This window comes from Pinus tabuliformis, chromosome X, assembly GCF_031772625.1.
Source record: "Pinus tabuliformis cultivar Carrire ecotype Pingquan chromosome X, CPIR1, whole genome shotgun sequence".
NCBI lineage: Eukaryota > Viridiplantae > Streptophyta > Pinopsida > Pinales > Pinaceae > Pinus > Pinus tabuliformis.
Window position 1 is genome coordinate 1,205,327,195 of NC_142308.1, and position 25,259 is coordinate 1,205,352,453.

At 38.4% G+C, this 25,259-nt stretch overlaps 1 protein-coding gene across 1 annotated transcript; it reads left to right on the forward strand.

Annotated features, from left to right (window-relative positions):
* The first annotated feature begins 384 nt into the window (after nt 1–384).
* Nucleotides 385–2,006, forward strand: LOC149144298 (uncharacterized). The gene is made up of 2 exons (XM_089452118.1): nt 385–847; nt 1,423–2,006. The coding sequence occupies exons 1-2, from the start codon at nt 385–387 to the stop codon at nt 2,004–2,006; spliced, it is 1,047 nt and encodes a 348-aa protein (XP_089308244.1).
* The last annotated feature ends 23,253 nt before the right edge of the window (nt 2,007–25,259 follow it).

The following is a 25,259-nucleotide window of genomic DNA, read 5'->3' on the forward strand; positions in this document are numbered from 1 at the left end:
ACATCTAGGCCCGTACACCCTATGGTTCTAGGACGACCATGGCTGGCAACTGAGCATGCCATAATAGGGTGTAGAAATGGAGAAATGATTATTTCTAATGGTCCCCACAACCAAACTCTGTCTATTTTTCCCCCTGCTTAGACAACTTCTGAAGTAGCATTATGGCTCAAGAACCCATATGGATACAAAGATTGTATTTTTCCTTTATTGTCATTAGACTAGTCTAGAGGTCTCCAAAAGCATTCCGATGAACATGTTTTGTGGCATTTTTTAGCTCATAGCTCTTGTATCGATTATCCTATTTCTTTTAATGGTTATCAGCATGTGTTTAGTGATGAGTTTCAGGAAACTTTCCATCCAGCTGTCTTCGCCTCTTTTGCAACAATGGAGGAAAGCCATGAACCCACCACAGAACCTGTAGAAATTTTTGAAGGAAAGATCTTACATATCGGTACAGGATTGACTGCAGAACAAAGGCAACAGTTGATGAGTATGATTCGCGAACAATCTGGAGCTTTTGCCTGGGATTACTTGGACATGAGGGGCATACATCCAGACACTTGCATCCACCATATCTATACAAATGAAGAAATGAAACCTGTTCGACAACCACAAAGGCGTATGAACCCAACATTAAAAGACATTGTCAAAGATGAGCTTCAGAAACTTTTGGCTGCAGATTTCATTTACCCCATTTCTGACAGTAGGTGGGTGTCACCTCTGGTAGTGGTTCCGAAGAAGAACGGCAAGTGGCATATCTGCGTTGACTACAAAGAATTAAACAAGGCCACATTACGTGACTATTTTCCACTGCCCTTCATTGATCAAGTCCTCGACATGCTTTCAGGTAAGAAGTATTTTTCTTTTCTAGATGGGTACAGTGGTTATAATCAAATTCAAATGGCTGAAGAAGACCAAGAGAATGCTACTTTTATGTGCCCTTGGGGTACTTATGCATATAGAGTCCTCCCCTTCGGTCTTTGTAATGCCCCCACCACTTTTCAGAGAGCTATACTTGCCATTATCTCTAATTTGATCCATGATTGTGTGGAGGTCTATATGGACGACTTCACAGTTTCTGGAGATGACTTTTCACAAGCTTTGGAAAATCTAGAAAAAGTATTGATTCATTGTCAAGAAGTTAATCTAGCCCTTAGTAGTGATAAATGTAAGATAATGCAAACTAAGGGGGTTGTTCTAGGCCATCATGTGTCACTAGAAGGAATTCAATTTGGTCTAGCAAAAATCAAGGTAATCTCGTGTATCCCTATTCCTAGTTCGCAAAAAGAGGTAAGACTTTTTTTAGGGCACGCAGGTTATTATCCATGATTTATTGAGAATTTCACGTACTAAAGGAAAAGTTGTCCACTGCTTCGATATTAAGAGGGCCAAATTGGTCCTTACCTTTTCATATTTGTACAGATGCTTCAGATATTGCATTGGGAGCGATCTTGGGACAAAGGGAGGATAACTTCCCCTATGCTATCTATTTTGTTAGCAAAAATCTTTCTCCTGCTAAATTAAATTATACAGTTACCGAAAAAGAGCTATTAACAGTTGTGCATGTTATAGGAAAGTTTAGACATTATATTACTGGTTATGAGAAATTTGTCCATATCGATCATTCTGCTATTAGATTTTTAATTAATAAACCTATTACTAATGGTAGGATAACAAGATGGCTGTTGCTTTTACAAGAATTCAATATAACTGTAATGGATAGGCCTGGAAGGGATAACTTGGCAGCTGATTTCTTATCTCATTTGAACATTGCACAGGGAAGCATGGCAACACCAGTGCCTGATGAAGCATTATTTTCCATTTCTACTATTACTCCTTGGTTTACTAGTGTTGCCAATTATCTGGGATTAGGGAAATTACCTCAAAACATATTGGCCCAAGAAAAACATAATATAGTGCAGTGTATTGCTAATTTCTCTTGGATTGATGGGGATCTATTTTATACTGGGCTAGACTTGATTATGAGGCGGTGTGTGGGAAGATGAAATGTGTGATGTGCTGAGAGACTATCACAACGAGCCTTATGGTGGCCATTTTGCTAATAAAAGGATTTCATACAAAGTTCTTTGTGCTGGATACTATTGGCCTACACTTTTTAAAGATGCCAAGAAGTTTTTTTTGAGTTGTGATGCTTGCCAACGGATGGGGAGATCAGTTGCCTCCGATGAAATGCCTCTTAAACCACAAATTTCCATTGAACCTTTTGAGAAGTGGGCATTGGACTTCGTAGGGCCCATATCGCCAATGTCAAAAAAGAAAAAGTAAATCTTGGTATGCACTGACTACGTCACCAAGTGGGTAGAGGCTAAAGCATTGTATGATGCCACTAAAAAGGCAGTAGTAGAGTTTTTGTTCGAGGACATCTTTACAAGATTCGATGTGCCTCGTGAAATCGTCACTAACCAGGGTACACAATTTACATCAAAGTTGGTCAAGGCACTCACGAAGTAGTATCAAATTAAGCATCGCAAATTGACTCCTTACCAACCCCAAGCTAACGGGAAAGTGGAGTCCACGAACAAAGTTTTGGAACCCATCCTCACAAAAGTTATTCAACTGCATCATATGGATTGGGCAAATAAGTTACTGGAGGCACTATGGGCTTACCGGATCACTTGGAGAAATGTGACAGGACACACACCTTATGAGTTAGTCTATGGTAAACAAGTGCTCTTGCCCATTGAGTTCCAAGTAAAAACATTCAGGACTGCCACCCATTTGGGCATGAATCTAAATGAAGCTCAAGAGCAAAGGCTAATGCAATTGAATGAACTTGACAAAGACAAAGAGCTCGATGGCACAAAAAATTTATCAAGAAGAAAGTCTTTCATCCAGGTGACTAGGCCTTGTTATATGATAGTAAGTTTAAGCATTTTAAAGGTAAATTTTCTACCAGATGGTTAGGACCGTATGAAGTAAATGAAGTTTTTGATAACGGTTCAGTTCGTATTTGTACTATCGATGATGATAAGACTTATTTTGTAGTAAATGGTCATCGGCTTAAATTTTATCACAAACCACTTTCATGTGATTAGTTTTTGCAGGAAGTACAAAAGGATCCAGGGTTGGAGCTGATTCATGCAAATGACTAGCCCCTTGCTGGTTCAGTTGATTAATTTCTTTATATATATATATATATATATATATATATATATATATATATATATAAACTAGTGGGTTGTTATTTTTCATATTTACAAGTGGTTCTCCCCACAACCCATGTAGAATAAAGGAGGAATTCACCAGGAGCAAGTTTATTCCTTTATCTAGGCCTGGTGGATTACTTATGGAAAAGGAACCTGTGGAGTCTTCTTTGGAGGCCTTCAGACTCTCTAAACATGAAGCTCCCAAGCATTGACTGATCCAGGCTCGCAAAATGATATGGACCAGTATTAGTCTAGGGATTCCTTGAGTATAGAATTGTTATTTTCTGGGCTCAAGGAAATGTTTACGGAAAGGAAACCCCCTGGAGTCTACTATGGGAAATTCAGACTCTCTAAACATGAATTCCTTGAGCACAAACTACTTTAGGCTCACTAAAATAATAAAGTAGTGGTAGTTTAGGGATCCTTTGGGCATTGAATTATTCTTTTTCGGACCCAAGGGAATAATTACGGAAAAGAAGCCCCCTTGGAGCTCTCTTTTCGGACATTTCCAGCTCCCTAAATAAGAAATACCCCAGGCAATTGTCATCTCAGGCCTGGTCAAAAACTATGAGATGATAGGCAGGGTTCTAGTGCTATCCCATAGCAGATTTGATGCCAGTTTGTCAAAATAATTACAGATCTATGTTTTATTTCCTATGTTTAACTAGTTTTGTTCTCAAGTACTTAATGTTGGGCTAGAGTTTTCCTAAGAATCAATTGTTTCAAAGGTTCCAAAATGTTTGTAATGATATGAATGTTCAAGTACTAATCCTAAAAACGGTACCATCAATCTCTTAAAAACATATCATTCTCTCAAAAATATGTAAAGTTTGCTGCTAAAGCACCAAGAAGTCTTCTCAGATGTTGGATCTCTCAGTTCACTGCATAAATCATTGTTCTCTGTGCAATGAGGGAACATGTTTCAAATAATGGATCTAGAAGTTGTTCACACTATCTTCTATACCCAATATCATTACAGTCACACAGGTATTGCACTTAACTTACCTAATTTGGTCTCAGATAGTTCTAATGCTCACCAAATGTAATTGCATTTTACCTAATTTTCTAAAAACATGGGCTCTATTATGGTTTGTAGATTTATGTGGTGTGGTTTTTGAGAGACTAAATTCGAATATTCCATACTGTTCATCTTTTATTTGTCGACGTTTCGAGTCTAGACCAAGACTCATCATGATGATGAGTCTTGGTCTAGACTCGAAACGTCGACAAATAAAAGATGGTCTCTATTCCTATTTCCACCCTCACTTCCTAACATATTCCTGGGTTTGATTGAACCACTTCCCATTTTGGCTTCCTCATGATTATGATCCCTATCCTTTCCTCACATATATTCATAATTTGTGCATGATTTCCCTTGATGGGCATGACATAAACCGATCTGTGGGTTGGATGCAAGGTATTATTCCTTAGAGTATGCACATGTGCTAGTATGATGTGCCGAGTAGTCTTTGGTTGAGATCGACGCTGAGTCTATTCCATATCATCGGTTCTTTGCCGAATTTTGTTCACAGGTATGATGTCGTAATGATGAATGATTGTTACCTCTCGCTCCAGAAGGTAGCCAGAGCATTATTGCTCTCGATGGCCATGACTCCAGCATGAAATACACATTCCTTTCTAAGTGCATTACCTTAAGTTCCATTCCCAAATTTTTAATTGCTGCATCATTTTTATTTATTCACAATCACTCCATACGAATTGTTCTCACCGCAGAGGTGTCTCGTAATTTCAATTGGGTGCTAATTGTGGAGTGACATTTGCTATAAGAGAGCTGGTTCGTTGGTTCAGTTAATCACTTGTCTGTGCCAATGAATTCTATGGGTGAAATCAGAATTTGACTATGGGAGTGTATAAGCACAAGCCAACATTTGGCCAGTTTTCGTGGACCCTTGAATATCAGCCTTGTAATGCGTTCATCGAAGAGAAGGGACTGGCAATTTTTCTACAAAATTTTCAGGGGTACAATGATGCAGTTGCTTTGGCCTTTGCCTAAACATTTGATGGGAAGAGAGCCAAATTTGGAAACTTGCAACTCAAGATCACAGAGCAGTCTCTTAGCGAAGCAATAGGGCTACCTTCAAGTGGGGAGCATTTCTTCAAGGGCAGCCAATTACACATTCCAAATTGTGCGACGTTTCTAAAACTGGCTTATCAGTCACTAAGTTGGGTTAAAGAAGTCTCACGTACCTGCATTCAGGATCAATGGCATCCCTTGTTAACTATGATCCAACATTTCTTAACCTGCAAAGGAAGGTATGACATCATTTTTATATATCATATCAGGCTCTTGATGCATTTCATAGAGGACTGCTTCATAAATATTCCCCATTTCTTGAAATTAAGCCTCCACAAGATGGCCAGGGGAGTGAAATATAAGGGTAAGAAACTAGAGACTTCCCTCTACCATCATAGCTTGATTAAAAATTTGATTGTGGTTGAACTGAGTAAGAGAAAGAAGTCTTGGGAAGAATTTCTCATAGAGAACCTTCCAGGAGAAGAGACACAGGTCAAGTGGAGACAGAGGCCTATTGGTAGAACCTTGAAGTCTAGGAGGGGAACCCCTACACCTACCTCACAAAGTACCCCTACTTGCCCCACTTCTCTTTCCCATTCTGTGTCACCTCCTCCCAAGAATTTTAAAATTCCTGATCCCTCTTCTAGCCAGGTACCTGAGCCTTCAAAAATACAGTTAGAAAAGAAGAAAAGGGAGAAAAGGGGAAGGGAGACCTTAACCTTCATAGATGATCCAGCTGAAATTCCCTGAACAGGTCAACAAAGTCATCAGCCCAAGAACAAGGTTAGGAGAACCTTGTTTCCTACTCACAAAACTTCAGCTCCTACTATAGAAACTTATATACAAGGTAGAAGAAGGACTAGAAGTATGAACAAACCTCCTCACACCCCATCTACATTTCAAGCTGCCAGTCCTCAACAAGTGTTTGTAAATTCATCTCTAGAGTTCATTGCTCAATCTCCATTATCTCTCCCTCAGTATCCTTCACCTCCATTGTAGTCCCAAATTCCTGATGACATTCCCCAAGATTTACACACTTCCACTCAGCCTTCAGCCGATCAAAAACATCAATTCTCTTCACCTAAACATAGTGTAAGTTAGATGCCTGGAGGAAGTCCTTCCCAAAAATCCACAACTCCAGCATCTCCAACAAGGACACTTATTTTTGAAGAAGAAGAGAACCTAAGAATTAAGTTGACCAAATTCCAGAAAAGGATTGGTAAACTCAAATATTAGGCTCATAAATTTAAGGTATTGTTTCACTATGTCAGAGGAATGAATAATCAACTGCGTGATAGTAACTTGAGACTCCTCGTTAAAAATGATGTTTTGAAGAGAAAGAATCGACGACTTTTGACATGGAAAGCAGCCAGGACTTGTCCTAAAAAAAAGATAAATGCTCAAAAGTTAGCCAGGCAGTTCACCAAATGTTCAGTGCCAGTGAAAAGAGGACTTGAAGTCTTGGTCAAGGTAGCTGGCCTTTGACTAGACACTTAGGTGATTCAATCTCTTTTTGGTTTGAGATGCATGAGGACATGCATCACCTCAAGTGTGGGGGAGATGTTGGACCCCATTTTTGTCTCTGCTCATACACTTTTCATACTACTTTTTCCCTGTTTTAACCTACGGTTGAAATATTTTCATGTCATTTTGACCTCCTTATGCCTCAACTATACCAAATTCCCATCCAAGGTAAGAGCATTACAAATGGTGTTGTTTTAGCTATTTTCATGATCAATATTAGGTAGTTGAATGTGTTCTTGTTTGTTTACTAATCATTGTGGGTGATAGATGTGAAGATTTCTCTCACAGGGACTCACGACTTCTGCATCAAAAGATAATTTTGCACTCAAAGAAGAAACTGTACTTAAGGCAGCAATCTAGAATTGCACTCTAGGAAATTACACTTGAAGATTTGCACTTAAGGATGAGCTTGATGGTCTAAATGACCTCATCGAATTAAATGAGGAAGATTGATGCTTCTTATGCATAGCCAGCTTTCATCTTCCAAAACAGAATTTGGTCTTATCATTTAGATGTTGTACATAAAACTGTTGGTTGCTAAGCCTTGATTAGAATGGAATCTGATTGGCATCTCCATGATTTGATTTTTACTAATTGTAATATGTAAATTGGATTATAAATCCTGTATAAAACAATGTGAGGACATATATGCATACATACTCAGGAATCTAAACTTTTTTTGTTTTACTAATGTTCTATTGAGATTTATCAATGGAAATGATCTTCACCTTGGTTCTACATTGAAGAAGAAGTTGTGATTGAAAGAGCTTGTAAATGTTTGATATAGTTATCTAATTCTCTTCATCTTACTGTAAGTTTCATATCCATTACTGGCAAGGGCCCACCACCACTGGGCAATTTAATTCCGTAGCTAGTAGTTGATTTGTTGCTTTAAGTTTTAATTCATTTATCTGAATTATTTTGAAAAGAATTCAAATCTATTTTCCAACGTTTGATTGATTGTGTTAATTTGTTTCCAGAGCATCTGAATCCATTTTGTTTATATAGCAACATTTTGGCATTTTTGGCATATCTTGCTTTGGTCTTTGAATGAGCTAGTTTTCATAAGCTTGGATTTGGTTATATGGTGAATAGGTAGATTAATTAGAATTTATAGTTGATTGGATTGAGCATTCACTACAAGTTGATCTCAGTAAAAACGAATTCCTTTGATTTCTTTTTAGGCAATATCTGTTTTTAAAATGAATTAATGGTGAATGTAATGACCTCTGTTGACTTTGTCTTTGATCTAGCATGTCGATAGCTTCGGTTCTTTGCTTTCTAATCTAAAATGCATTTCATAGCCTTTGCATGATTTTTCTATCCCTTGTTATACAACAATGTTGCCCAATCGTGGGCATAACCCAAATGACAAGCTTGTATGCATGCCTTTCTGAGTGAATTACACAACGATCATATCAATTCATCCATAAAAGCTGATTACAAATACTTATCTGAGCTCAAAGAAAACTGAATGAATGTTGTGTGCAAGGTTTATGCAACAAGAGAATTATAACTCAGAGTGTGGAGTATCGACTGATCGTTCTCATCAGATCATTGAAACTTAACATAAAAATCCCAAATATGTCAATTGAACTTGGTTTTATAATAATAATAATCTAATAATCCTTGGGACAATTGAGTGCTGAGATAGTTAATTCCACTCTCTATTTTCCATTCATAACTTGCAAACAAGAAGAGCATGTGTTAAGCATTAAAAATTTATTTCCAGAATAGAGTTGAAGAATAGTTAGTTAATGGAGGACTGTTTCTCTCTTTGATTGATAGGATTAGGTAGAAGATTACTTTTATCTCCAATTTCTATTGTTTTGAAACAGAGTATAGGTTTGGAGTGACATAGGTTTATCAATTTGATAAGAAGAGTTGGCATCTCAATTAGTTAAGTTTTCCTTTCATGATGGTTGAATGCAAGTTTGTAGGTTTTGTTTTTTTAAGCTTGGGTTTGATAGCAGATTGAAAGTTATTGTGTCCCCTCAATTTCAGGCATAGGCTTTAGATTTGTTCTTAGTCAAACAAGCAAGATGATTGAAATAGGTTTTTAGTTGGAAATTCTTCTGAGTTGCACCCAAGAGTGAAGCTTATCATAAAGTGCTAAAGATTTAAAGCTATCTTTGAAAAAGTTTAGTTTCAAGTCTACTCGCCTTTAGAACATGCTTGAAGGAAATTAGAGTTTATAACCTTTCATTCATAAGTAGCATAGGTAACAAAATTAGGGTTTCTTAGAGTTTTTATGGGATTTGAGTTATTTGATAAAGTGTTTTAATCAAGAGTTTTTGCTTAGCATTCAGATTGGGATTTGATTTAAGTATAATAGTTTTAAAGTACAGATTCATTAAGAGTTTCAAAGTTAAAATTTGATTATTGATTCTGCTTGCTAGAATTTGATGAATTGTGTGCTAGGTTCAGCTAAATCATTTTATAAGGGAAACCATTATAAATTTGACCAAGAACTAAATTTAGAAAGTGCAATAAAACTCATGTTTATGATCCCGGGTTGACATATAGATGCAAGAATATTAATACACCCATTAATCTCTCAACAAGGATTTGAGCCTAGGAATCCTTGATCGGTATATGGCGGGATTGCGATAAAGGCTCAGGAAGCCATGGTTGTTTTGTTGTGAGTTCCACATTCGTGCTTGGAATATGGCATGAGGGTGGTTGGATGAAATAAATATTTGGTTTAGCCCAATCTATGGTCGGGTGGTACATGGAAGTCCCTGACTTGGTTGGGTTTGCATATGTTAATAAGATATCCTTTCCTCTTGTGAATTATGTGTAAATGTACTTATTATTATATGGCTATGATGGTTTTTCTATTATTGTTGTTTATCTGTTTATATGTTGGTTACATGCATGGTTAATGACAGATTTGAGTTATGATTCTCATCATGTTTTGGTTAGTAGATGAAATGTTAATGAATGAATGACCTGACAAATGCTAATGTAGCTATTGTGAGATTGAATAAAAAATTATTGACAAATATCAGATAAGTACGAGGCCCCTATGTTTATATGTATTTTTATTACCTATACATTATATCTTCATGGTGTGTTTGACGAAATTCCTATCATGGTTAGGAGGAGTTTGATCACATCCTTGTTCAAGTTTTGCATTAGAGCCATTGTCTTCCTTTTATTTGTCATTATCGAGAATTTCATCAAGTTTTGGGCAGAGACCTGAGTCCTAGCCTTGAAAAAGTGGCTCATATTTCAACATCATTGGCATAGAATTGCTTGGAAAAGACTGCAATCGCATGGAGGGCTTGTAATGGGAGTAACTAGGGATCTAGTTCTGTTAAAATCCAAGTTGACTCAAGGGTTGGGTACTTGGAGTTGTTGGTTAGCCCCTGGGGGTCTTATAGCTCCTGAGGAAGATCAGTTTGTTTTTGGTGTGTTTATTCCACTTCCTTAACTATACATGGGGAGTTGAATCATATCTAGTGACTCTTCGTCACATGTTTACCCGGTGGACTGGTTTGGTTGGGTAAATGTCTCAAATATTCACTCAACATTTCTAGCTATTCAAAGGCCATATTCATCTATGGGCCATGTATAATATTCTTCAATTGATCCATGACATGGTAATTCAAGTGTATTGAAAAATAAATTTGAGTCATTTAACGAAGTCATCACAAAAACATGCTTGAAATTGAATAAGAAGGCCATTTTCATAAAAGTCAAATTCATTGTAAAATGCTACTATGGGGTTTATGATCAGTAGTACTTAACACCTTTAGGGTTATTTTCCACAAGCTCAAGTGAGCATGACAAGGAAAAATATAAAATGGTTAAAAGAGGAAAGTGTTTGCAAAACACCAATCTAGAAATCAAATAATTAAAATATTCCTTACATGATTTGGATATTTTAGTTCTTAATATTAATAATCAAATATAAAGGATAAATTGAATGAAATAGAAAGAAGCAACTAATTGATAACATGATTTATGCAACATTTGTAAAAAAATTACTTCATACAAAAGGTCAATGCAAATGGTGACATAGATGATCTAATGCAAATCGTTGATGTTACTTGTGATAAACATGACTCATGGATGGTTGGCATAGAGGCAACGAAAGATATGGTTGATGATTCCTTAACTAGTCATGAAATGGAATCATAGAATAAATTGATGAAAAAATGTTTTATTGAAGATGAGTTAGAATTGAAGCATACAATGATAGAAGTAGTAGTAAATGTGAATTTGAAGTTATAAAATAAAGTCTTTATGAACAATGTAACACCCATTTTTAAACCCCAAGTTTTGTAATTTGTAATTAAGACTTATTATACTAGAAATGGCTATTGTGGATATCTTGACAAACTATATTTGATGTAATATGCATTTTATTTAATATATTGCCAAGAGATTAAGAAAAGAGTAGCAAACATGGATCCCAATTCCTAAGAGGAAGCTATGAGGGGGAATTGGTAATTTTCCTGTCCATCCAAATTTAATTTCAAAATTTTCCCTTATTTCCATCAAATTTGGTAATTGAACTATCCAACTACTAATATTCAAGAGAATGGGAGTAGTATTAAAATTCTATAGAGGTATGTGTAAATTACCATATGGAGAATTTTGATTGACCACATAGTCCAAGATGGACCTTGAATTCTCATGCAGGGTAGTTAGATTCGAGTAGGGTGGGGGAGAAAACAATAGTCTGCAAAGAGCACATGGGGTGGTCATGAATAGAGAGGAAAAAAAATTCCCTTGAACCAGAGATGACTTGTTAGAAGAAAAACATAACCACACGTGGGTGCTGAGAGCATGACTCTAAATAAAGGGTGGTTGAAAGAATTTTGAGTCACATCAACATGTGTGGAGTTGTCAATTTACTTAAATGGGTGGGGTAGAGAATGTTGAAGAATTAAACCTAACTTAGAGGGCCCATAGAAGTTTTAAGTAATTTATCTAAAACTAAGCATGAAATTTATTGGGAAAGGGGAAGTATTAAGGGATAGTTGGATTAGAGAAGGACTCCCTTTTTGTTGTGTAGGTCCATTGTGGAAACACTAGGAATGGTGACATGCCATGGATAAACAATTGAAAGGCATCATATTGACTTATGTGTGTGAAGGAGAGTGGAATTCATGTTTTTTGCCCCACCTTGAAATTTTTTTATCCCTAATTTATTCTTCCTCTTAAGGAATTAGATATGGCTTAGGGATGGCTAATTGCAAGAAAACTATAGTGTAGTTGAGCCTATGGTTGGGTGGAGAGTGGATCTTCCTTCTTTTGTTTCTAACAAATCTTAAGTGACACTAATAAGTGTAAATAGTCCTCTTTCAAGGAAATGGAATTATTATTTAGAGTTTCGTGAAAAGTTCTTTGTTAGGTTATTGGGTATCCTTATGTTGATGAGTTGACACAATGTTTAAATTAAGCTCACTTACAAGCTGTATTTTCTTTTAAGAATGGACTTTGTAAATAGTGATTTTCTTGTTGTATGTTACCTATGATAAATGCAAGATGTTTGGTTATGTGAAGTACAATGTATAAGCTAAGTTAAGGTATTTATGGATTCTGATAGTATGAATGGTCTATGTTAGTTAAGTTATGGGATGAAACATTTTTGTTGTATCCCTATTTACTTATGAGAAGACTTGGAGGTTTTTCCTTGGTTAGGGACCTTCTTTCCTTTAGGATATTATCTAGTGAGTTGGCCTCTTTATTTGTGAGTGTGGGAGTATGGAGGTTGAATTTAAAGTTCCATGGGAGTGAGTATAATATCACTTATTTGTGTGAAGTTTCAGATTTGGCCATTAACCATCTCTTTGAATTCTTTCAGAAATGGCTTGACTTTGGGAAGAATTTTTGGAAGAATTTTAAGGTTTTGGAAGGTTTCTATATTTCAAAATCATTTTGGGTTAGTTTCTACCCTATCATATAGCACATTGGGAGAGATGTGGCAATGAGATGGTGAAATATAGAACTCAAGTTCCAACTCTAGTTAAGAGTTCAGGATGTTCCATATATCCAAATACCCAAAATCCAAATCATCGATGGATACAATAAAGGGAGTTGGGGATGTTCTAGATATGTAAATATCTAAAAATTTGGATCTTTGATGGGTGCATTAGTAGAAGTTGAGGATGTTCTAGATATCTAGACATCCATATTGTTGATGGGTTCATTATTAGGAGCTAAGGATATCCTAGGTATTTGGGCATCTGATAAAACTGATTAATGAACCTTAATGAAAATCTCAGATGTTGGATGCGTTGGATGGTGGAAACCATAGTAAAAGAACCCTAAATCCAATTGAATCCTAATGTCACAGTTACAATGGATCCAGAGGAAGTCAAATGTTTTAGATATATGGACATATAAATATTTTTTCATCCAAAAATTCTTATTAAATGACCTAATAGAAATACCTAGATTCAAATGTTGTAGACTAGTCCACATGGAAGCTACATGGAGCACACATGAGCACTCCCAAACCATACAAGTGTATGCGTGTTTACATAGTATGACTACGTGTCATGATTGTGTGGCATTAAGGATGAGTTTGTTTGATGTGGCATGTTAACATTGCATGCTAATAGGGTATTCCATGTCGTTAAAAATAGCAACAAGAAATTCCAATATAATTTATCCTTGAATTAAATTGTGAATGAAATCAAAATTTTATCCTCATAGCAACTTGTAATAGTTAATTAAGTAAAATTGACTTAATTGACTTAGGAAATTTGAGATGGAAGTCTATCTAGAGTCATGTAGAGTGCTCTCTAAATTTTAGGGGTCGAGGTTGAGTTCTTTTGAGTTGTAATTAGATAACTCAGTCTAATTAGTTATGGTCAGTTAAACTAGTTTTAATTGTTGGAGGAACTAGTAGGAGGTCTTGTAGTGGGGATGTACACCAGTGCATCCTCAGTACCACACCATTTAACTGAAGATTCACTCATAAATAAATCATGCATGTCAGTTCAGAGGAAGACCCAATTGATATTAGAGTTCAGGGACAGTGTACTAGTAGTTGTATAATTTTCCAAGTTGTACAAATGGTGCATGAAATTAGTTGAGCGACTATGGATGGATTACATAGTTATGGAGAGGAACTTCCCAATTAAATATGGGATAATTCTCTCAGGAATTGTGCAAGTAAGTAGGGTAGGTAGCAGAATTGGCTAAGTGTTGTCTTGAGCTGGCTTGTGAGGAAGAGAGATAGATTGAACTAGTGCAGGAATTGTTTGGGTTGAACAAGAATTGTATTTTATTATCATATATTCTAGTTAATGAAATGTAGATAATCAGGGTTTTGATCAGTTTCTTTCCCCATAGAAATAATGTGTTATGTGTGATTTCTATTCTTCCTTTCCGGCTTATTGTTTCCATCGATCAATTTTGGTTTCCATTGAAGAGTAGAGTAGATTCTTGTCTTGTGTTTTAGCATATCACATAACATGTTGAATCTATAGTAAAAATATACACAGTGTCGGATCTGAAGACAATATATAAGAGGAGAATTCGATTTTGTTGTGCAGGTGAAAATCGAATTTGCAATTTCATACTTCAGAGTCAACAATATGTCATTCTATAGTTTGAGACTTGAGTATGACCTAGAGGGTGGCTCGAATTACATAACTTGGAAGGACAAGATGGAGGCAATGCTGGAAGATAATGGCCTCAAGGAATTCATAGATCATGACATTCCTAAGCCTCCGACATCTTATTCTAAGGATATGGTTGAATTGAGAAAGTGTGTGGAAAAAGCAAGACGGATTATCCTGGAAGGAGTTTGAGATCACATTGTCTCGAGTCTCCATGGTAAGGAAACTCCATACACAATGTGTAAGGCATTCATGGACCTATTTCAAAATAGCATGACCATAGGAAGTTGGCACCGAACTCAGAAATATCAATATGGAGAAGGGTGACTCAGTTCCGAAGTACTTGACCAAGTTCACCCATTGTTAAGATGAGTTTGGAAGTTTCGCAATTACTATGGTTGAAGACGATATGGCGAGCCTAGCTCTTCTAGGACTTCCCAAGAGCTGGCACAATTATTAGAACTCAGTTAATGGGAGGGAGAAGCTACCAGATTGGGAGAAGTTGTGGTCTGACTTGGTACAGGAAGAGATTTGGCGGAACACCAGAGACAGATCCTCATCAAAGGCTGATGATGAGGAGAACTATGCCTTAGCGAGTAAGGAAAATAAAGGGAAGGGGAAGTCATCCCATTCCAAATCAGATTCTTGTCAGGGAAGCAAGAAGAAGGACATGTCGAAAGTCAAGTGTTTTCACTGTCATGAGTTGGGACATTTTTCAACAAAGTTTCTACTCAAGAAAGCTGGTAAGAATCCCTTGGGAGGAGCGACAGGTGAGGTTCTTGCCTCACAATTCAAACTAGAGTTTACCCTCATCGTTTGTATTATGCCATCAATGATGGGTAGTGTATGGTACTTGGAAAATGGAGATTATTTCCACATGACCAATAACAAAGAGCTCTTCAGTAACTTGGAGGAGAAGGATCTCCATATGCATATCGAGATGGGTGATGATGAGAGGTATAGCGCTATCGGGTTCAATATAGTTACCTTTCAGAGGGAGCCAGTTTCTCCCCTCACTTTGCGAGATGTTATGTATGTTCTTGGTTTGAAGAAGAAATTGGTATCTTTTTCCATCTTAGAGGATAGAGGCTATGATGTGATTTTTAGTAAGGGAAAGGGGCTCCTTTGTCACATAGCCATAGGATAAGTGAAAAGGATACGGGTTCAAGTGAAGAATCTCTACAAGTTGGAGGTAGAAGATTGTGCTGCCTTAAGCATGAAAGCAAAGAAGGTGAAGAGCCGAGACATCATTGATTTGTGGAATAGGAAATTGGGTCACTTGCATCATGGCAGTTTGAATATCATGTAAAAAATTTCTATCGACCTTCCTAAGGGTACACTAGAGCAGCGTGAAACATGCAAAGGGTGTACATTGGGAAAATACACCAAATCTTCCTTTCATGACAAAGAAAGTCAAGCACAGGCGATCCTCGATTGAGTTCACCCAAATGTGTGTGGACCATTCTCAATATCATCCAAGGCCAAGCATAGGTATTATGTTATATTTGTTGATGATTTTTCTCACAAGTGTTGGATCTTCTTCATGCAGAAGAAAAATCAGACTTTTGCAAAGTTTTATGAATTTAAAGCATTGGTCGAGAAAGATACTGTAAGGAAGGTTAAATCTGCCAGGATTTATAACAGTGGAGAGTATGTGTCAAATGAGCTCAAAAAATTATGTGCATAAGAAGGCATTCGACGGGAGTTGATAGCACCTCATAACCCACAGCAAAATGGGGTGGGAAAAATAGAAGAATTGTAGGAGGGGCACAGGCGATGTTGCAGGATCAAGGCCTACCACTACACTTGTGGGCTGAGGCACACAACTATTTATTTACAGAACAGAAGCCCTCATCGAATTATTGGGATGAGCACATCATAAGAGGGTTTTTCAGGGAAGAAACCAGATGTGGGACACTTCACGATTTTTGGTTCATCAGTCTGCTGCCATGTAACCATAGATGCATAGAAAAAGATTAAGGAAACATCAAAGCTGGGGATATTTGTGGGGTACAATGATACACCTCACAATTATCGGGTGTACCTGTTGACCAACAAGATGACAGTTGTTCACAGTGATGTAAAATTTGATGAAGAGAAGGCCATGATATGTTCCCTTGAGAGGGAGCTTCAACTACATGCGGTTGAGGAGCTTCTATCTCCAAAGGAGGAACCTTAGGATGATGTGGAGCAGCCACATACAGAGTATTAGGGAGTGGAGACACCCACTCATGTAGAGTCTTCCAGATATGGGAGAAAGCGCACCAGAGAGGCTGACAGGATATTGCATAATGCTAGAGAGAATGTGGGAGCACCCACATCACAATGCAGGTAGAGGAGGTCACTGGAGAGATACACCAGCTACATGGCTCTAATGAGAATATGTGTAGAGACTGAGCCATCCTCTATAGAGGAAGCAGTGTAGCAACAAGTGTCGATTGATTCCATGGTTGAGAAGCATGACTCCATTATCAGGAAAAATATTTGGGATGTGGTCCCAAGACCCGTAGACAAGTTAGTGGTGAGTTCCAGTTGGTTTTACAAGGTAAAGCACACAACGAATGGTAGTGTGGAGAAACACAATGCTAAGTTTGTTGCTAGAGGATTTTCTCAGGTGGAGGGGATTGATTACGATGAGAACTTTACTCTTGTTGCAAGGTACTCATCAATCAGATCCATTTTGGCATTGCCAGCATAGATGCGATGGAATATACATCAGATTGATGTAAAGGCAACATTCCTCAATGACATGTTTGAGGAAGAGGTGTATATTAAGAAGCCTGAAGGATTTGAGACCTTCAACATAGAGTATCATGTGTGCCGACTCAAGAAAGCATTGTATAGGCTGAAACAAGCACCCCATGCTTGGTAAACTAGGATCGATAGTTATTTCACCGGGTTGGGCTTCACGAAAAGTGAAGTAGATGCGAACCTTTACCATATTGTGGTTGACGATAAATTGTTGATTATTGTTTTATATGTCGACGATTTGATTCTAACAAATGAGGATAAGCTTATCAAGTATTTCAAAGAGCATCTTCCAAGAGATTCGAAATGAAGGACTTGGGGCTCGTGCACTACTGTTTGGGTGTGGAAGTATTGCAATGTGATGGGGAACTTTTTGTCTCTTAGGGAAAGTATGCGAACAAGATATTCAAAAGGTTCGACATGAGGAGTAGTAAACCCGTGGAGACTCCTCGAGCAGGTAACTGGAGGAAGGAGGATGCTACTTTTGGTGAAGTAGTGGAGGCTACTATTTACTAGTAGCTTGTGGGTTCACTCATGTATTTGGTGAAAACACGACTGGACATGTGTTATCCAGTTAACCAACTTAGTCAAGCGATGGTTAAGCTGACCAAGCTGTATTGGAAGGTATCCAAACATGTGTTGAGATACCTATGAGGCACTACTCAGTATGGTTTATGGTACAAACCTACAAAGGGAGTGAATCTTCAAGGCTTCACCAATGCAGATTGGGAAGGGAGTCCATCTGAAAGGAGTAGCACATCAGGTGGGATATTCAATATTGGGTTAGCGATTATTTCTTGGTATAGCAAGAACCAGAGACCAGTTGCTCCCAGTTTAGCAAAAGCAGAGTACATGGCTGCTAGTCAAGCAAATTGTGAGGCTGTCTGGGTGAGGAAGATTCTTGTTAGTTTGTTTGGTCAGTGGATGATGAGCGTAGGTGTTTCAACAAGAATGTTGTAACTCCCAGGGCTACCAGCTTTACTTATCAACCTGGGGTTCGTACAAACTTGGAGGTGACAATGCTATATGCACAAGTAAAAGTGAAGGTCCTGCCTGTTGTCACTACTCATCTAGCAAGAGACCCCAAGGGTTCCAAGCCAAATTTCTATAGGGTCAGAAGAAGCTTAATTATTTGATGGAAGAAGAGAAAATCTATTATAATAGAGAGCTACTCTACTGCAGTAATGAAGAAAATAACATGTAATGCTAAACCACGCCATAACCTAACTAACCATCTAAACAACTATGCTAAACAAAATTGCTAAATCAACACTAACCTAATGCTTCTATCTAAGTTGCAGAGGTCAAGAGAATTAAACTATACTAAGGTGTAAGAAAAGGAAATACACTAAATTTGTTTTCAAGCAGAAGAGCATTCAAAGATCGAAATTGGTGAAAGGAGGACGTAAGGATGTAATAGTGCGTAGGGACCATTGGATTGATCAATGACCAGAAGATGGACGGTGGAGATCTTATCGCGGGGGCTTAAGCGAATAGATGGATGAATAGGATTAACCGGAGGATGGACGGTGGAGATCGTATCGCAGGAAGAAAACATGTGGAAATGATGGAGTGGGTTTCGAAGGCGGTAAGCAGTTTCTTGTGCACCCTCAAAGATGTAAGCTATATTTTTGAATTTCATGCGATTAGCCTAACTGAGTGACAAATAGCATGAGAAAACCACTTTTCTCGCATGCTCTCGGGTGGATAACGGTCGTGCAAGAATCCACGCATGATTGCACTATAGTCGTCAGATCAGGCTAGGTAGATTGACGGTGGAGATTAGCGCGCATAAAGTATTGAGGTGATGTGATAGTCGTTGGATCAAGAGACAGATCGATGATGGAGGTTAGAGCGCATAAAGTAGGTGGAAGACTTCACGTGCAATGTGAATTGGGTAAACTAATGAATCGGACGGTGATTGGTCAGGTTTGTTTTGGATCGAACGGTGAGGAAATGATGCATGAAGAACGTGCTGAAGGAGGTTTCAAATGAAAACTATAGAAAAAACCAGTGAGGGTGAGGGTGGACCGAGAGTAATGGAAAAAGACGACAGTGAAGTGAAACAAGTAACTGCATCAAACAACAAACTCCAAAGCTCATTTGAGAACTAGAAACATGTGCTTTTTGGGTTGCTGAAGGGTCTCTTCCTCAAGTCATGGTCCTAGAGGGAGGAGGTGAGGTCGAGACACTTGCGGACAACCTTATGGTGATATTTTCCTCCTAGCTAACCTGTTTACTGAAAGAAGGCACCAATAGAAGTAAAATAAAGCACAATCGTTCTACTCTACACTATTGTACTGGGAATGCAGCTGCTTAAGCTAATGAATAGTTAAACCATAAATCTATGCTATACAGTTGTAATGAAAATGCAACTATTTAAGCAAATGAACAGAACCAGGAAGCCACTTAAGAAAATGAACAAAACCAGAAATCTATGCTATCATACATGTACAATAAAGAGGAGCTTTGGCTGCTTAGGTTGGGCCCTAACCCAAGAGCTTCAACCCTCTAAGTTAACTCAGTGCTGGCTCAAAACATAACTCATCTTTATTATAAAAACCATGGATTACATAACAAACTGTCACAAGTCTTGTAGCTCATAAATAAAGTAGAGTTTTACAATCAGAATCTAAATCCTAATGAGGTCCTAAGTGTCTCTACTTATACATATAAAGTCTCCAACGAATTCCTTCCCATTAGGGTGGCTTGGCTCCCCACTCAAGATAAACTGGTTTCTGTCACTTTCACTTGCTCAGTTGTCTTTTAGTCTTCATGATTTGGCTATTTGCACTTTGAGCTGATGGAGGAATATTCAAATGGAGGGGTAGTAAATGAGGAGGATTTTCCTCCTATAATTCCTCTCCCTTGTCCCATTCGAGTTTTGACCAAGGTCTTTGCCACAGTTCCTTGCTTTTATCCTTTATTCCTGCATATCATGCACATTAGACCACAAAGCAAAATATCCAACTCTAACTCATCTCATAAACAAAATATAATCAAAAGTATGCAATAAGTTGTGAGAATAGCTGGTTTGACTAAGATAGGAAGTGAATTAAGGCCAATTAAGGCCCATATAATTACCCAATGATGAGGCTCATCATCACCCTCCTACTGAAAGTGTTGCTCATCCTCTGAGAAACTTAGTCAATGTCCATGTCCTTGATGGCTCTCGTAGCCTCTCTAACATCCCATGCTTCTACTGTGGTCTCTTCTTCTTGTTTATAGAAGCCTGCTTTCCTTTCTACTTCTTCCCACTGCCTCTTTTCCTCTTCTTCTTTTCTCCCTTCTAGCATCCCTAGGAATAGTGGTGGACTAAGTTTTAGGCCTATCCAATTGACCTTCAACCTTTGCATTGATTGCTTATAAACAGGTGTCCTGTTGAGTTCCTCTCTCAACCTTTGAGGGGAGTGATATTTTTTGATCTTCAAGTTGTGTGGCAGTGTTTTCCATATCCTTTAGTAGGCATGTATATTATCATCTCTTACCAGCCTAAATATATCCTCAAAATGTGAAATTTCTTGCTCTTGGGTAGCAAGATATCTAGGCGCCAACTGAGGATCATTTGCAACTAGATTATGGGTGTTGATTAGGGCCATGGGATTTGATTGTTTAGCTCTGATGAAAAGAGGTTCATTTTTCTCTCTAGCCAATATTCTTTTCATCTCTGCAGCCCTTGACTTATCATGGTTCATTGATGATGTCAAAGCCATTAATTGTAGATCTCCTAGCTCTACATTAGGATCCCAAATATTCATGTCTGTGGGGGCCATGTTGTGCAAGTAAAACTCAGCCATTTTGGCCCTATCCTCTAGTGCACTTTGATCACAAAGATCAGCAAACAGCTTGCAGTCCTGAAATGGCATGGTGCCCCTTTGTTCTAGTGTTTTAATATGAAATTGCAGCCATTGTTCTCTGAGGCAAAGAGAATAGTATTTAGCTAGCATTCTACACTGGATGGCCTCCAAGGAGAGGTTGGCCATACATGCTAGTTGGTTTTCCTTTTCCTACAGCTGTCTTCTCAGGGGCCTCTGGAGACACCCTAAGTGACTCCTCCTTGTGTTCTTCCCCTCCTATTTCAATGCCTTCTTCCTCTCTGACAGAAGGACTGACATCATAGATGAGGGTTTTGATGTCATCCTCTGCTGGTAAGTCTCTAAAGACTGACCATTTTATAGGGATCTTGAGGTTTTGGAGGGCATCCTCAATGAGGATTTTGATCAAACCATGGTGAGCCAACTATTAGGAATTCCCTTACTTTACTTTGTTGCTGGATTCTATGAGTGATTACATCAAGAAATAGGGTATGCTAAGTCTTTGGTGAACTGGTGTTTCTACCCAAAATCTTAGTTCTTCAAGCATCCTAAAATGGTAGCCATAAACAACACTATATCTACCCTCATATGAGATATATTTAATGAGTTGGTAGCCTACCTCACTCCATGGGTATGGCAGACTGTCCCTCCTTACTCCATTTTTATCCTCTATGGTTCTTCACCTTCTAAAAATAATTTCCTTTTTGCCACTTGACTGTCTGCTTTGTCTTCTTTTCTCCATGCAATTCCTAGGGGAAGTGTGGTGACCCTACTAATGAACTCTGGGGTGAGGTCTATAGTGATCCCTCTAACTATAATGGTGGCATGGATTCTGCTGTGTGGAGTGAGGGAATGAGCAAATTCTTGAGAAAAAAGAGTTTCCTGTGTATATAATCCACTAGCTTTTTAGAGGACTTCTAGTTCATTTGCTTGTAAATGGGGATGGATTTTTAGATCCTACCTCTTTATAATGGTGGTAGTGGACAATTCTCTTGATATTTTCTCTTGAACCCCTCTCTGCCTATCCTTTAGACTGCCTCTATGTATCATGTAGACTGCTCCTGTAGACTGTTCTTGTAGGAATTCTCTTGTAGAATGATGGATCCTTGCTTCCAGTGGGTGGCCAAAGTTATGAGAGCTACTTGAGTGAGGAAGTTTCAAGGAGTTGGAATGCATGAATGCATGTGAACGATGTTTTGTTTCCCTTTATACCACCTCATCATTCCCACTCCTTGTAATCATCTCCCACAGTTGTTAAATCCATAGTTAACCACTTCTTGTCCTACTCCTTCTCTGTTCTTTGAGTTGACTACAGCCACGTGTGAGAGGAAACCCTGCTTTGTATGTGATGACTGAACAAAGGTGGCCAAGTTAATTGGCCACCTTTTCACTTACAAACCAACTACCTCATAACCTTTACAACTTTTGATCAAATGATGCATATGAGTGAGTGAGTGGGATACTTACCTATGGTCTCGATGCCATGTTGCAGTTTGTCAAGGATCAGAGGTGTTGCGTTGTTCATTTGCTGCATGGTCATTCTTCTTCCTCCTCTATTGTCTGCTAACGGTGTTTGTGACTGCAGATCTGATGCTGTTTTTGCTGTTGTGTAGATCCTGGATTACCACTTGGCAATGTTTGGTGTCTCCCTTAGAATTTCTTGATCATGTTGTTGGATGGTGTTGTGAGGATGCTGTAATGAATGGACAAAGGGAGTAGGAGTGTGTGTGAGTGCAGGGATGATGGTAATGGATGAGGTGAGGGGTTAGATCATGTCTAGAATGAATTTTGGGGACCTAACCAACCTACCATTCAGGGGATCCTGTAGGAATACAAGGGATCCTGTAGAAAACACAATCTTCACCTTAAATTGAAGCAATGAAGTAAAAAAACAATGGAATTGATGGAGGGATGCATGGTAAGGAGTGGAGGAGATGAATATATGTGAGGCAGGGTTCCCTTTGGATCTTCTCTTTGCTCCTTGATTGTCTTTCTCACCCACCAGAAAATAACAAATATGTTTTTTTTCTTTTATTATTATATTTTTTTTTGAAAAACACCTAGGCTACCTCAGAGAGGTTTTCACCCTAGATATTTTCCCTGGGCACCTCAAGGAAGGTTTTCACCCAAGTATCTTCTTACTCTTTTTCATTTTTTCTCATCCTTGGGTTGCCTTACGAGGTTTTCAACCCAAAGATCGAACTCAGGCACCTCATGGAGGTTTTCACTTGAATCCTAATCCTTTTTTCTCTTTTTCAGTGCCCTGATGAGGGAGGAGCTGGAACTTGCTCCACCATCATCACTGTCTTATTGATATTGTCAATGAACTCTTGTTTTGATAAATGCCTCTTGTACATTTTCAATCGGTGTCCATTAACAAGCAATGGAATGGCTTCTTCATCTATAGTTCTGATTTGCACTGAACCATTATCATGGCATCTTTCCACCACATAAGGTCTGAGCCATATTGTCCTTAGCTTGCCCTTGAAGTCTTTATACCTAAAATCATATAGCAATGACCAATCTCCCTCTTGAAATTGCTTCTCCTTGATATGTTTGTCATGCCATATCTTCCTCTGAAGCTGAACTATCTCTGTATGTAGGAGAGCTTGGATTCTGAATTCATCCAAGCCATTCAAATGGAACAATCTTTCTTTCTATGCATGACTGAGATCCAAATCTAGTCAGGCTGCCATCCTCAATGTGTTATATTCAAACTTAATGGACAACAAAGCCTTTTTTCCATAGACCAGCTCATAGGGTGTAAATCCAGTGGTGGTCTTCCATGTTGTATTATAGGCCCAGGTAGCCTCAACTAGTCTCTCTGCCCAATCCTTCCTACTTCTGCTCAATACCTTAGTTAAGATGTTCTCCAGTGCCCTATTGGTCACCTCCACTTTCCCATTAGCTTGTGGATGATAAGGAATGGAGGTCCTATGCTTGATTTTGTGATGGCTGAGCAATTCTTCAATCATGCTGGAGGTAAACTGGCTGCCTTGGTCTATGACTAGCTCTCTAGGGTACCCAAATTTGTAGAATACATTCTCCCTTAGGAACTCAGCCACCTTCTCTTTTGTTGTTGCCTTAATCACCTTGGTTTTAGCCCACTTAGTGAAATAATTAGTGCACACAATAATGTACTTCTTTTTCTTTGAATGAGGGTTGATAGGCCCAATGAAGTCCATGCCCCACTTGTTAAATGGCTTGAAAGTCACTTGAGGTTGTAGGGGCATTTCATCTCTTGGAGTAGGCTTTCCCATCTTCTGGAACTGATAACACTGACTAATGTACTTTTTCACATCCTAATCAAGAGTAGGCCAATAATAGCCTGCTTGCAACACTTTGAATGTTGTCCTCTTTGCTGCAAAGTGACCTCCACAAGGCCCATCATGACAGTTCAGAAGGATGTAAAAAACTTCCTCTTCCCTTACACGCCTTCTCAATATTTCATCTGGGCCAAGTTTGAATAGATTTCCCCCAATCGAGGTGAAGGGGGCGCTTTTCCTGACTATCTTGCTCTTTTCTTTGGAGGGAAAGTTTGGTGGGAACTGTGTTGATACCATATAGTTTGATATATCAGTAAACCATGGGGAGAGAACTGAAATAGCAAACAAATGCTCATCTGGTAACTGGTCATCCACCATTCCTTCTTCACCTGTAGGCAGATTCATCCTAGATAGAAAGTCTGCAACAACATTTTCCTTACCAGGCTTATCAACAATAGTTAGATCAAATTGTTGTAATAAAAGAAACCATCTTATAATTCTAGCATTCACATCTGGTTTGTTCATTAAATATTTTATTGCAGCATGATCAGTATGCACAAATGTTTGATAGCTTGTAATGAAATTCCCAAATTTGTTTAATGAATGCACAATAGCCAGGAGTTCCTTTTCGATCACAGTATAGTTTAGCTCAGCCTTTGACAGGTTCTTACTGATAAAATGGATGGCATAGGGAAATTTATCCTCTTCTTGACCTAAGGCTACTCCTATGGCTTTGTGTGAGGCATCAGCATGAATATGAAAAGGGAGGGCCCAGTTTGGGCCTCTAAGGATTGGTGCAGTGGTTAACTTACCCTTTAGAATGTCTAAGGCCTCTTGATAGCTCTTTGACCATATAAACTCAAAATCTTTGACCAACAACCCAAACAAAGGAGAGGCCAACTTACTGAAGTCATTTATGAACCTTTGGTAGTATCCAACTAACCCTAAGAAACTCCTGACATCTCTTTGCTTTTGTGGAGATGTGACCCTTTGGATGATTTCTAATTTGTTTGGGTCCACCTGCAGCCCTTGTTGAGATATTGAATGACCTAGCATGGTCCCTTCAGTCTTTCAGAATTCACATTTTTTTTGCACTGAGAGACAGGTTCATTTCAATGCAT